This window comes from Gadus macrocephalus, chromosome 15, assembly GCF_031168955.1.
Source record: "Gadus macrocephalus chromosome 15, ASM3116895v1".
Lineage (NCBI taxonomy): Eukaryota > Metazoa > Chordata > Actinopteri > Gadiformes > Gadidae > Gadus > Gadus macrocephalus.
The window spans coordinates 15,841,408-15,856,554 of NC_082396.1; the positions used below are offsets into that span (position 1 = coordinate 15,841,408).

Sequence of the window (15,147 nt, forward strand, 5' to 3'; positions counted from 1 at the left end):
AGTGCACTCTGGGGCTGACCAATTAGAAAAACAATGGCTTCCGGTCCCATGTGCTGGAGGAAGTCCTGCAGCCATCAGCCATCAGATACTGGCGCTTTCAGGTGACTGGTCAGTGGTCAACTTCCTCTACCTTGATCTTTCCTGTCCTCAAATATCATTGTCGGCTATTCCTTATTTACTTAATGCTTATTGTTTCATTATCTGTTTGAATGAGAAGTTACATTACATTAAAACATGCCTGTATTTTCATACTGCCTTTCTGTATGAAAGGCAGTATGCAAATACATATGTATTCATATAAACAAACCACATGATTTTTTTTTTCTTACATTTTTGATAAAGGAACCATGTGTAAAGTTAAACATTATTAAACAAATTCAGGTGCTTTAAGAATGCTACGGCATTCTAGCCATCTCCCATTCTGTGTTATTCTCTCTTAATTCCTCCAGTAGGAATATACAAGTGTGTGCTGATACATTTTATTAAGGGTTGAAGATCCCTGTTCTCCAAGAAGCACAGAGGAGTGTGTTCATACCTGCAGTGTCAGTGCATGACCGACAATGTAACACATTTTTGACATTCAGTGATGACACCGACCCAAATATTGGCAGCTGACTTGTGTAAAATTTATTTTAAAATGTGCATTTTTACAATCAATGAGATTTATGATAAACTAATATGTGAATAATCTCACTACTTCCTCTATAACTTTTCTTAGGTATTTATTGGTTTTTATTTGACATGGACAGTACCCATTAAAATATATTTCTGTAAATGTGTCAGTGATCCGGGAAGGCGGATGTGCATCGGCCCTCATTGGGCAGATCAGAATACATTATATTAAATTAAATGACATCTTAAATACAACACTGATGGACAGACAGGGTCTGCATCAGGAAGGGAAACACAATGGACCCCAAATGTAAAGATATGGACTATACAACAAACAACAGATGATGTTTTTTTCTTTGTTAATTATGGTGCATTAACATTTTCAGTGCATTGTCCTTTTTAAAGTAAAGAAAGACAGGCACTAAAGGGGATTTAGTTAGGGCAATGTTGGTTGTTGGGTTGTTGGTCTTTTCACTGTAACAAATTAAAAATGTATTTAATAATCTTTATTAATAATCCGGACAATGCTTTTCCTCTATAAAGCTCATCCCTCATTGTCTGTGTAATCAACGACTAGAGTTAGTTGGAACACTTTATGACATTACTTTTTTTTGTAAATGACGATTCTCAATCCAGGTGAAATGTAACTCTAAACATCTTCCGATATCTGCGCTTGATCAGCGGTGTAATCTGAAAGGTCAGACACAAGGTAGTAATTTCTCTCAGCCACCACAGAAGAGGAAGGCAACCCAAAGCAGAAGATATCATAAAAAAAAAAAGCTGTGTACACACGCACACACAAACGTAAGAGGAAATAGGTTGATTTCTCTGAATGTCACAACTCACACACACAAAGAGGTGCTGTTTCTTTCCTGACACAACAAGGTAAAGACTGCCTCTTCCTCCCCTAATCTTGGTCAGTTTCACAGAAGTTAACAATCCCCTTTAAATTCCTGTAAAGAGGATAATACATAGGTGGAGCCTATTATCGGAGCGAACCAACACAAGAACACAGGATTTATTTATTTAAAGTTATTTATGTGACCACTGTCGATTCATAACATATGGATAACAAAACACAAAGAAAATCAACAAATCAACAAAATTATAAATGTTGTAAAAATAAGCATTTACATTAAAAAAGCCCTGCGACGGAATGAGTTGCAGACATTAATTGGAACAAATTAAAGATGGACACCAAGAGCACATCAATGGTTTTATCTTACCAATCAACAAAAATGTATCCAACATAGCATCAGTCACTCAGGAAACATCCACAAAAACACAACAGTTTGAATACAGCTCAGCAGTCAGATTGAAGGGATAAATATGACCCGGTTTCGCAGGGTTGCTGTTTCTCTGGCTCTTATTTTAGAAATTACATCACTGAAAAAAAACGTTAAACAGTTCCAATAAACACTGAACTGATCATTTAATATAAACTACATAGCAAGAAAAAAAATTTACTCTCCGTACAACATAATCATGACTTGAATAAAGCGTAAAAATTAATGTAGGCCTATATGACTTGGCAAATTATAGAGAAAAACTCTTGCAACCAATTTACACACAGAGCAGCGAACCTGGTTTAATTCGGACCAGTGGCCACATAATATAATTATATTATAAGTGCTTTGAGTCCAACAAAAAAATGTAATACCAGAACATACCATAGCCCTACTTTACAAGTTTACGCCATGTAAACCGGACCTATACGCACACACACAAGCTTCCACTTGATTTTCTTTGACGTGAAGCTTGTCTTGCTGCCTTTAAATTCCCAAATCGGATTTGAGTTGAATTTCAAACTCTTGTGTGAACACGGCCATAATGTTCGCCTATATTCATTTGTAAATTAGCTAATTTGTAGATATTTTATAATGGAACATTTTATCTGAAATATTTTCAAATGATTTACAAATTTGTAATTGGCTCATTTGTAAACATTTCATATTACAGATTTTAAGAAAGTATTACATATTTCAGTTTGGCAGATTCTGTCCATGAGCCCCAAGGGTTAAAAAGAAGCCAAAAAACTAAGTGAATCACATTGCATGTTGCACAGTAGAGACAACAGGAGCATTTTATCTTGCATTAAACCCTGAAGACATCTCCTGCAACAGTGTAGACCATACATACTATGAGGCATACCATTACATGGCATCTGATTCTGGGCTTTAGATCAGGTGCTTGGCTACTCCTGTGTACGTTTTAACGTGTCTCAGAGCAAGGTATCCAAGTCTAATTAGCATGTAAGGCGTGTTAAAACAGACATGTTTTTTTGTACAGCATTGAGGGAAAATGCACCCGCCATCCGCGAAAGCAGACGGTAAAGTAAGATTTGGGTAGATAGCAATGAACGCCCTACTAAAGTGCGTGTTAGTGGGTCCGTTTATGCCCCAACATTAATGAAAGGATCCATACAGAAACATTCAACTTGATTGAAGGGGCCCAGGGACCGCTTGTTGTACGCCAAGAACTGAACAACTTTTTACCCACATCACAAACACCTGCAGACTCAACCAGGCAGGACTCTGACATATTAGTAGAATATATGAGAATATGTTTGTGTACTTACAACATATGCGTATTGCTCAATGTGTTCATCTTCTCCAAATGCAAAACTGCAATGAACTGTGGGCGATATACAGCAGTGCTTTTTTGGGACGAGAACTAAGGTGCAGGTCGGAGGCTTGGTCAACGCCTCACTCAATATGGGGATAGGCGTATTATACCTGACATAGGTTATAAACATACCCTCGGCACTTAAGAAAGTCCACTTCACAGTGTGTATGGTGGGCATTAGAGGAAAGGAGGCCATAAGAGGCAGGGAGGGCATTAGTGGAAAGGAGTGCATTAGAGGCTGTGATGGAAAAATTCATATGCCGCTATCTTTTAGTCATATAGGCTTTGTTTTCCATTGCATGTATTGTCTTGCCAACCCGTTTCTCCCCAGTGTCGTCTACGTATTGACCACCTCACCGATTAAGTGATGTCGTCAAAATGTTATCCCTTGTGCTCTGGTCCTCTGTCCTACCTTCCTCAGTGGCACCTAAATGTAAACCCTTTTCTATGGATATCAGAATCAATTGTGATTGAAGGGATAAATATGACCCGGTTACGCAGGGTTGCTGTTTGTCTCTCTGGCTCGAATTTTGGAAATTACATCACTGAAAAAAAACGTTTAACAGTTCCAATATACACTTCAATGTTAACTTATTAATAATTAACAATGTTAATTATTATAATTAACAATGTTAATTATTGACTCAAATTGCGAGGGCCTGTCGAATTCTGCCAAGTCAACCGCACACATATGCCTGAGCATCCCATAATTCACCATCATGAAAACACACTTTTGCTTCTTAGGTTAGCTCAACCAAGGTAGGCATCGACAGTATCCCCAGGAGTGAGCTCCACCCTCACGCGTTGTTCGTAACCCGAATCGTTCAGGGACTCATCGGGAGGCTCCCCTCCCAGGTCGCCCTCGTCCACGTCTGCGTACAGCGGGAGGGGCCCCGGGGCGCCTGCTGCCCCTCCTGGGTCATCCCCCACCTGGGGCTGCATTCTCGGGTCACCCTGCCCCGCGGCACGGGCGGCCACCCCTGGGTCATTCCTGGCGGGGTCCATCCCGGAAGCCTCTGCTGCTGGCTTCAACCTGGGGGCCAACGGCACGCTCCCGTTGGCCACCGCCGGCTTCCCGGCGGGGCGGGGCCGCTCGGGCTCCATCTCCGCTGCAGTGATGACGCTTTGCACGGATCCAATCCCGTTCTGGTCTACTGCAGTGATCGTGAGGCGGTCCCCCTTGTAAAAGGCCCCAGGGGACACCGGAGACAGATTTTGATCTTGGATGAGCGGGCTGTGGCTATGGTCCTGCATCTCAGGGAAGGACTGAGAGGAGCGAGGGAAAGAAAGAAAGAGAGACAGAGAGGAAGAAAGAGAAAGACAGAAAGACAGAACGTTGGGGTGAGGTAATGCGGTAATTAAGCATGTCTTTAGATCACATTAAAGTGGTTCTCTTACTATTTTCCCCACACCCTCACGCAATATTCTCTCAGTAAAGTACCGCTTTTACCAGCACAAAAAAATAAGTAAATAAATAATGAAAGTTTACATGTTGCCCAATTTCTCCTACTGGAAATGTATATATTTTTTTCCAATGTAATCTAGGAGGTGGGATTATTTTTCTTTATCTGTTTTAAGTATGCATGCAATCCTTCAAATCACAGGGGCTGTATAGGTCAAGGCAGAGCAGCGTCGGAGATACACTGCATAGAGCATATTCATTTGGATATCAAATACAAACAAACAAACAAACCTCACCAGAGCGAAAGGTGTTTGGGAGGAGGCTCTGACTCTCTTGCAGATGAAAGCAAACGCAAGGATTAGGAGTGCTACGACGAAACATACCCCAAGCCCGATGAACAGACCCTGGTAAGCTACATCAATGTGGGAGGAAAAGAAACACAGAGAAATTATTATTAACTCAGATACAGACATATACACTCAAGTCCAACGCAATGCATAAGTTTCACCTACTTTTGTACCTCAGTTTCTTTCTAATTATGTAACTCTTTTTCTGACCAGCCTGCTGTCAGGCAAGCTACCCTTCAGGTCAACGGAGCCTGTAGATCGAGTAAGTGCACTAAAGTAACACCAACAATAACACTTTTTGTTAGTTAGTCCCTTGACCAATGGAGGGGGTCACCAGTGTTGTTGGAATATAACTGTTGCTGTATGACGTAACAAGGGATTATGATGATGATTAAACACTCCCTACGTCGTACACAAGTGATTTGAAGAGCGAGTCTGTAGCGATGGCTCCCAACGTCGTCTCTAGCGGAGCTGCCTTCGCTAGGGGATGGAAACCGCGCGGCACTCACTGCGCTGCTTGTGATTTGAATACACGGCAGGAACGTCCCCCACCAACACCAGGTTAGCCACGATCATAGTACTGCAAATGCAAGGGCTTTCATCAATGGGACATTGGCTCAAATACCATTGTGTTCCCTCAATCGGCGATAGATAGGGACTTAACAGACGTTTCAAATAAAAGTTTTTGAATTGCAAATGTATTTCTAGGATTTTTTATCAATAATTATCCATATTCAATAAACTGGAAATCAAAGCCTATACATTTCAATACTTGCAGAACAGTGGAGGAACCCTGAAATCAATGGTATCGTCTAGGGATGAGTCGGTCGCGACCGATTCGTTCACAACGAACGAATCCCGATCGTTAACGACAAGAACTGGTTCCTCAAAACAAGAAGAACTGGTTCTTAGATTCTTTTTTTTTTTAACATAAAACAAAAATATGGTCACGTAAATAAAATATACAAACGAACAGAGCTTTGTCTCCCCGCGACCTTATATCGAGTGAGTCTACAACGTTCTCAAAGATTCAGCCAATGAGAGGTAGCAATGGTGTTGCCATGGCACCTGGGTAAACAAATGACAAGGTGGTACCGTCGAATTTGCGCGCTTTCTCTGTCTGACGTATCTTGGGTCATACCATTCGACGTGGGGCTGTCACACTAAATTTGTACCGGCTGCTGTCACACTAAATTTGTACCGGCTGCCAAATTTGTACCGGGCACGTCATCCATACGTAATCCATTCCAAACCTGCCTGTCAGCAGATGATCGCATCGTCCGTTGCCGGGCAGGTTTCAAAAAACATTCGCGCTCATGTTGCCAAAGACGAAATAACATAATACAGTTAACGGATCGCTAGATAACACTTGTTTCGGACTACCGATGATCGCTTCGTCCGTTGCCTGGCAACGGACGATCGCGTCGAATGACGTGAAAGGTTCACGAACATTCGCGAACCTTCTGCTACTTTTTTTATCTAGCGATCCGTTATCTGTATTGTGCTATTTCGTCCATGACCTGCTTTAAACACTCAGTTTACTTGCTAAATTTGATTAAACAATTAAATACAATACAAATATAAAGTAAAAACAAGTGTTATCTAGATCCGTTTTCTGTATTATGTTATTTCGTCTTTGGCAACATGAGCGCGAATGTTTTTTGAAACCCGCTTTAAACACTCAGTTTAATAGCTACATTTGATCAAACAATTAAATACAATACAAATATAAAGTAAAAACAAGTGTTATCTAGCGATCCGTTAACTGTATTATGTTATTTCGTCTTTGGCAACATGAGCACGAATGTTTTTTTAAACCTGCCCGGCAACGGACGACGCGATCATCTGCTGACAGGCAGGTTTGGAATGGATTACGTATGGATGACGCGCCCGGTACAAATTTGGCAGCCGGTACAAATTTAGTGTGACAGGGCCACTCATATATCCCCCTACATTTCCGAAAATAGACTTGACCTCCATCTGTTTATTGGATAAACGCATTTCCCAATCCCAGGAGTCTTTGCTCCATTCTACGTCAATTCAAGAACAAACAAAGATATTAAACTGCAGTTCGTATTTTTTATTTTAGACCATGAAAGTTCTGTAAGGCCTGAATAATGAAGAATTAAATGTAAAGTAAAAAATATATAAAACCATGAATGAAATATAGTGGTATAAATATTGGTGGGACGTTTGGTTGTAATATATAGGATATCTTGTCGATTTTCACGCGGGGTAGAGCCTAGAAGTCGCTTAAATTATGCTCATGGACGTCTCGCGGGGAGGGGGGCAGACACCTGTGAGATTCCCTAAAAAATGACGTAATCTGACGTAACGAACGAATCAAACGAACAAAACGTTATAGTGAACTGAATTGAAAGATCTAGTTCCCGCAAAATAATCATTTTGCCCATCCCTAGTATCGTCCTACAGAGGGCACTGAAGCTTATTTGCCTGAAGTCAATTTGCAATACGTCCTGTCCTGCCATGTTCATTCAAAAACCAATCACCGACACCAACGGACCAGAACCCAAACTAGTACATTAAGCCACACAAAAGATATTATCAAACATCAGATCAGAATATCCAAACACAATAAGGTATCGCATAGCTCCAAGATTTCAATATCACCAGAATCGCAATTCAAATCGTATGGGCACTCAGCAATGTTCAGGAAGTAGTCCATATGTATGATGAATGCCCTCTGCTTACCGGGGGCTGGGGCGGGGCCGGCCCGGGCGCAGTAGTCCTGGGTGCTTAGGACGGTTATTTTGTTCCAGTCGCCGTTGATCCTCACACAGTCCTGCTGGAGCCCTGCTGGGATGGTCTTCTCACACACGTCCATCTTGCATTTGCCGCTGTAATTCTTCTCTCTCACACACACACACACACACACACACACACACACACACACACACACACACACACACACACACACACACACACACACACACACACACACACACACACACACACACACACACACACACACACACACACACACACACACACACACACACACACAGGTTTCCCTCATGGAGAATCCTAGGCTCAACGCTGCAGTGTGAAGGATGCAGCTAGAAACTTGACCCTTGTTCAGAGACACCATCACATAAAGTAGCAGAACGACCTGATGTGCTGATCACACAACTGTAAATGGCTGTAAAACGAAAGGCTGTTCTACTGAAACCGAGAAGAAAGCGCAGCAGGCCTTATTACCGTTGAAAAGCAACCTCATGGACAATCTGTATCTAAACCTACAATGATGTGCAGTGCTTTCTTCTAGTTTTTGGCGCAGCACCCTGGACCCCCAGAGCTGAAGAACGCTTCCAGGCCACAGAGCGCTTGCTTTCCAAGAACAAACAAACACAATTTTGGCCCCCCAAGCTGTTAAAGCCTGGTCCGTGTGATTGGGATTGTTTCACACGGCTCTTATTGAATCAGTTGAGTCAATAAGAGCCGTGTGAAACGATAGGAACAACAGCAAACACAGTGAGTGAGAAGAAGAAAGACTGCACGGCTTAACAAGGGAGCTCCCACCTGGTCGCCGGTCACTGCCACTTCGTAATTGAATTTGGACTTTGGCTTGTTCAACCGCCTCTGGCCGTACAACACAGCAGGATGGCTGAAACTGATCGTGATTCCAACACCCGGTTGGAAAGTGACGTTGACGGGCGGAAGGTCCAATGAACCTGAGAAGGGAAACCAGTGCTGGTTACTTGTTTGACCAACCGCTCTATATGCCATCCTATTGCACCCATCTGGTCCAACGCTTCTCAACTGGTCATGCCTAGGACAGTCAGTCATAGGGGGCCCGCTGAGAATCCCTGATCCAAGCATCCCTGATCGGAGCATCCCTGATCGGAGCATCCCTGATCGGAGCATCCCTGATCGGAGCATCCCTGCTGTAGTGCCCTGCGCGGTGGAAGCTGATCCTCAGCAAGAGCCTTCCTGCACCACGCCGCGTGGACTCCTCCATCACTCACATAGCTGCTCCGACGGAGAGCTTCTGAAGTAGCTGAAGGTCAAACCGTCCGGCGGAGCCGGGAGACTCTCGTTCAGCCCCACCACGGCCGTCACCGTGACTCTGTAGTCGCTGTCGGGATTGCTGAAGGCGGAGAGGTCGCACTGGAGGCTTGGGTAGTCCACCCGGATCAGCTTTGGCGCGCTGGAGCACCAAGGGAAGATTCTTGATCAGCTGCTTGGTCATCAATCAAAAACAAAAACCAAACAGGTTGCAGTTTTTTTACACCACCCACCTTTCTAGCATTTCGACGGTCACTTCGAAGTTGGGCTTCAGAGTGGCATGGTCGCTGTAGTCCCAGCGGAGGATGTTTATAAAATTGTGACAGTCCAGGGAAATGTTGGTGGCCGACGGCACTGTGGTGGGAGAGATGTGAGATGGCATCATGATATAGAATAAACACTTCCATGATGAACCCGATAACAAAAAGAGAAATGTTCAAAAAGGCTGTTCACGGGGGTCCTATATGCAACCATCTTGCTCTTGGATCATCAGTTTGAATACAACACCACTTTGAAAATGTTGCAGTATTGTCAATGATTTATTTAGGATAAAGATATCCTAAAGTTTGCTCCGCTTTATACTGGAGGACAGTTTCGACAGTTGAAGAGTGATGGTGCATTATACGGTGAGTGGGTGACCTCAGCCTAGAGGTTTTAACAACAACACATTTCCACTAGAGGGCAGAAAGATACCGCATGAAAACGGTGGTGACATGGTGTTCATAACAAAAAGCCCCTGGGACCACCATATCCGTTTCCCTTATTTACTTGCACTTCATTGAAACCTATTCCCAAGTGGCTTGTTATTCCAGCCGGAACCAGGTTCTACTTCCTCAGTACCAGCATGACTAAATACAAAAGGAGACACTTGGAGGTTAGATGGTCAGATGAAAGTTAAAAGTAAACTACAATAATTTATTAATTTTTACATTTTAAAAATTGTGTTACATTATGTGAAACATTTTCTCCATGAGATCTAAAACAAACATGGACTGTTTTTATTCATTAATAAGAACAATTCTTTGAACTCACTTCATCAAAAATTGCCTGGGACGCATGTGGAAAGGCCAGGAAAGCAGCACCCAATGTCCTCGCCTATGTAACGCAAGTTTTACCCCAAATAAAACGGCACTACCCCAACTCTAGCAGGAAGTCAGGCAAACGTTGACGCCAACGACAATGAACAAGGGACATTATTCAACAGGTCAACATGTATTAATGCTGCGTTGTGCAATTCAACAGGAAGCATTTCAACTCAGAACATCTTTGTCAAAAAACAGAACTGTTCGGTAAAGTGTATTACACAATACAGGAGGTCTTATGAAACACACAGGACAGTGTTATGGGCAGTGGTGTAGTGGTCCCTGGAGAAGTGGGTATACTCTAAATGTTTGCCCTTTTTTTAACGCAGCCCAGAAAAACACCCTTTTTTAGAAACAGTGATATTTGGGACTACTCTTTTTAGTTTACTTACATTGGCACATCATTTCTGCTGCTTGATCTCAGGGAGGAAGGATTATGAAATGACTAAACAAATACTGGCCCACAGACTAGTGAGAGACAACTATTCCTTATTCCTGGAATGACACTTATCTCTCACATGGCAAATCAGTAATTTATTTTGGAAACGGTGTCTTTGAACAGCTGATTCAAAACACATAGCATGGGCCAGAGTGTGCCACTATTATGAAATTAACATGACTTGATCAGGAGCAGTTTGTAGGTATTACTGGTCACACAGGCAGCCAGCATGAATGTAAAATATAGATGAGGCAAACATGGTGTTTCAGTAATTTTTTGAACACTTATTTAAATAACATACTACTTTTGACAATGCATCCTTATTCATATTTCACCTTAGATTAAACATTAGATTATTTCTCTTCCACAACAATCATCTCGTTAGATATGTATAATATCAATATATATATAAATATCATATGATGATTGAACATCATCATTCAAATTATTCAACAAAACAATATGTAACAAAACAACAATATTTAGTTCACGAAGAAAAAATATAAATGCATTTACAACACATCAACTGTGATATGCTCTCTGAGCCCAGTACTGGGTTTCTAACCATGATCATACTACAGTATATTCCAGACAGACTTGCTTTCTGCAGGAGTTTTCACACTGCACTGTCTAGAACGCACAGAAGAGGCAGCCCGATGGCTCTTCAACCAGGTCTCAAACAGCCTCCTCTCCGACGGGGGCGGGGGGCAGAGCGGGCGTCGACGGTAACTGTACCGGTGTACGATCGCTAACATTAACTGCTGAGCTGCTGGCTGATATTGATTCGCGAGGACGTTTGAAATTGTCAAATGAAATGTTTGTTTGGATAGCTCGCTTCATTTTACCGGATTATTATAGAAGATCATTTAAAGTAAACTTGTAAAAGTAAATGTGTCTTTCGCGATATTTACTTCGGCATGACCCGCCTTTCTCTCCCTCCGATTGGCTCATTCGTCGTCATGCCTACAGTTAACCAATCTAATCAGTAAAGGCAGCGAGTATTAGCCAATAAGTGGCAGAGTAGCGTGGGCTTCACCGGGGAAAAGTGCGCGATTTCGCTTGCAGATACTACTGAATGGTGCGCATCTGGGGGGTTTAGAAGTGGGTATACGCAATGCTGACTGAAAAATAAGTGGGTATACGCCGTATACCCGCGTATACCCTGGACTACACCACTGGTTATGGGTGACATTGGGTGACAAGACAAGAATATTGCTTAGTAGTATTCAGTCAAGATAATGGCTCAGTATGAGTCATAGAAAGTCCCGATACTATCAATGAAGCGCTTTCACTTTCCCTTCATCCATTATATTCTGGAAAGGATCCCGACAGGGAAATAAGACTTGTTTCTTAAAGGCACCCAGTGCAACTTTATGTAAACATTCAATGAAAAATAAACATTCAATTTCTAGTCTTTTTTACACGTAGTAAGTTTCAATAACTCCATACCATTACATATCGACATTCAAGGAGCAAAGATGAGACGTCGTTGTGTGGTGAGAACTGATAGAAAATCGTAAACAACAACAATCGCCGGTGGGGAGAAGCCATTTTTCCATTGACTGGAAGCCTGCTTTATTTATTGTAGGTTACAAAAAATAAAGAAAATGGCGGCATTGTTGTTGTTATCGATTTTGTATCAGTTCTCACCACACAACGACGTCTCATCTTTGCTGCTTAAATGTCGGTATGTAATGGTATGGAGTTATTGAAACTTACTACGTGTAAAAAAGACTAGAAATTGAATGTTTATTTTTAAGCCTCGAAAGTTGCACTGGGTGCCTTTAACTATTTGCTTGATCAAGGTCTGTTTGTTATTGAACCATAATGCTAAGTAAATGTGCCAGAGCAGTACAAAGACAACATTAAACATTATCAAGAGGCACAGCACTAATTTAAATCCTACCTTGATTTTTTCTATCAAGGCATGTCTACCAAACATCAACATGACCAGACATCCATCAACTAGCTCTCAAAACTATCAGCAACGTCCTGCAGAATGATGCCCTCACTCAACCCAAACTACCACACAGTCCAATTAAAATACCATGCATGTTGGAAAAAGGCATTCTTTGACAATAAAGCTTTATCATTGAAGTGCTGTAGTGAGTGACATTAGTGGGAGGATTTTCAAATGGTTTCCAAATAGGTAACTATCATTACTGCTTTGGATTATAAATAGATTATTGGTGGAAATCGTTATTACTTTACGGAAGAGAAATTACACAAAAACCAGGGCCAATCAATGACCAAACATCCCTCTTCCATGCGTTGTGTTTAGTTACAGTGTGCAGGCCAACACCATCACTTTGCATCACTTTTGCAAGAGTGAACCGCAAACTATTCAAATAATTCACTGCAGATATTACAATTCAATGCAATTTTATATGTATAGCCCTTAATCCCCATTACAGTCTCAAAGGGCTTAAAAGGTTAAATATTTCTGACACTTAATGATTATTCCCAATGCTTTCCAGACCTGCTGTTCATAGGTGTTTCTATATCCACATGGTGAAAACTGGCCACCTCGACGAAGGCCCAGAGCGGTTAGTAGTAGGCCTATTAATAAAACAGCATTTAGAGAATACCGAAATAATCGGCGGACACGGCCAATGGACGAGGCTGTGCTCTATGCGGTAGTTGCCCTGTCTAAAACATGACTAAACAAACACACGCGTCCCTTCTCCACCCTTCCTGTGGTCTGTGACCACTTACTTACCAAAAGCAGATCCGGGACGTAGCAACAATGAAAAGAGGAATATACACGTTTTACATTCCATACTCAAAGCCATTTTTACATAACACATGTCATACACAAGCGAGTTACAAGAAAGCGGAACTTCTTCGTTTGGCTCGATTATTCAATAGTATATTGTTATTATTGGACCAAGAAACGTCGCATCGCAGTTTCATCTTTTCCTGAATCCCAAATTACTTCCGTCCAGTAGCGAATAGAGGGCGGCCGCAAATGTTGCCAGATTGGGCAAGATTTCACCCTGGCGTCTTCCGCTTCCACTGGAATCGCCCACACGGGCGAATAAACAGGAGCAGGCTGGACGCACGTCCTCCAGCTTAAGATATATATGTTTTTGATAGGCTAGTTATTACCCTGAATCCTTCTGACTACACACTTTTATTTATTTATTGACCACATATAAATGCACGATATGCCGTAGCATTCCAAACTGCACATACTGCACTCACCGATATGTGTGCGACGTATTGTACTAAACATAACCGCTAGATGGCAGAAGATACTCAAGTCACAGTGTAAAATTCATTTTTATTGTAGCGTAGGAAGCCGCAGCCGCAAGGAAACCATTCACTCAACAGGCCGCTGGAAATAAATGACTTGATCAAGAAAATTAAATGGTTAAATGGCATTACCCAAGTTTATGATACTTAATAAATGTAAGGCACAATCCAGTTTGGTTTGCAACGAATGGGCCTACGAGCCTATTCGTGCGGTGGTGTGGTTTCCAAACTTCCCCAATAATTTAATATTTTAAATTTCATACCGGATCTTTAGATGCCAGCGATATTTTGGATATCGTTTTAATATGGTTAATAGTCTGAGTCTGCAGTGCACGAATCCAGCGATCGTGGTTGCGGGTGCTTGCGATGCGTGTGATGACACCTGTTAAAGTGTTTCTGATCTGCATGATAACGTGCAGCCTTTTCTCCTCAAGCGTCTTTGTGAATGCACACTGATGCCGCCTGTTGACCCCGCACCTGAGAGGTCAGCCCGACGCAAACACCTCATTACTTATTATTGCCATACTTATTATGTTTTAGTTTATCTTATCATTACTTACTTTGTTTTATTTGATTCATATTTATTACTATGATCTATGCTGCTAGGCCTACTTATTTTTAACATATATTTTTTTTCTTATCTTTATTTACTCTATCTTGTATTGTTGCTGATATGTGGCTGTTGAGGAATCAAGCCTAAGAATTTCACTCTTGTGTAGGCCTACTTTGAAATAAGACGTAATATAAGTAACTCTGATTCTGATTCTGATTATCAGAGAGATGTCCCGACCCGGAGACAAACCGGTTCCTTCTTAAAGGATGTGACAGCGACAGCGGGGCGGACCTGTCTGTGACAGAGAGCAAAGCTGCAGATTTCGGGCCAACACTCTCTCCTTATTGAAGGAGCCTGGGTCTATACACCAACCTGCTGCAGTCTCCGTACCGTCAGCTTAGCACTAAAACACTTTTTATAATCAGCCGTTATTGTTCGGCTCCTCCTTGTGGGAGATGCGCTCATGTTCATTTTTAAAAGGGCAAATCAACCATAATTCAGTTTATAAACTGCAGTGCGCAGGGGGAGAATGCGCGGATGAATATTCATTAGGGTTCGCTCAAACTGCCACGCGCGGTGATTCATTAGGCATATGTAAATATCACTCAATTTGATTGCCCCTAAACTGACTCAACATAATGTTGTCATTAGCAAATTATTACTTATTTGTGATACTAATGGTAGGGCCCGGTCCTACTGTATATTGTGTAGAAAAAAAGAAAACGCACATTGGATAGCAATTCTCTTTGGTTGTCTTTGTTCATAAAATGGTTCTGTTGAGCTCTAATGGCGCATGTTTATTCGCT

At 41.9% G+C, this 15,147-nt stretch overlaps 1 protein-coding gene across 2 annotated transcripts; it reads right to left on the reverse strand.

Annotated features, from left to right (window-relative positions):
• Positions 1–1,620: 1,620 nt before the first annotated feature.
• Positions 1,621–13,659, reverse strand: ifngr1l (interferon gamma receptor 1-like). Of its 2 annotated transcripts, none has more exons than XM_060073927.1 (7): positions 13,253–13,659; positions 9,246–9,366; positions 8,973–9,154; positions 8,527–8,678; positions 7,699–7,852; positions 4,936–5,051; positions 1,621–4,503 (listed from the first exon to the last, which is right to left on the reverse strand). In XM_060073927.1, exons 1-7 carry the CDS (start codon positions 13,338–13,340, stop codon positions 3,988–3,990), a joined length of 1,329 nt encoding a protein of 442 aa, XP_059929910.1. In that variant the 5' UTR covers positions 13,341–13,659; the 3' UTR covers positions 1,621–3,987. The 2 variants fall into 2 exon arrangements, with proteins under 2 accessions (XP_059929910.1, XP_059929909.1); XM_060073926.1 differs by having other exon boundaries at positions 7,699–7,855; positions 13,253–13,641.
• Between the last annotated feature and the right edge of the window lie 1,488 nt (positions 13,660–15,147).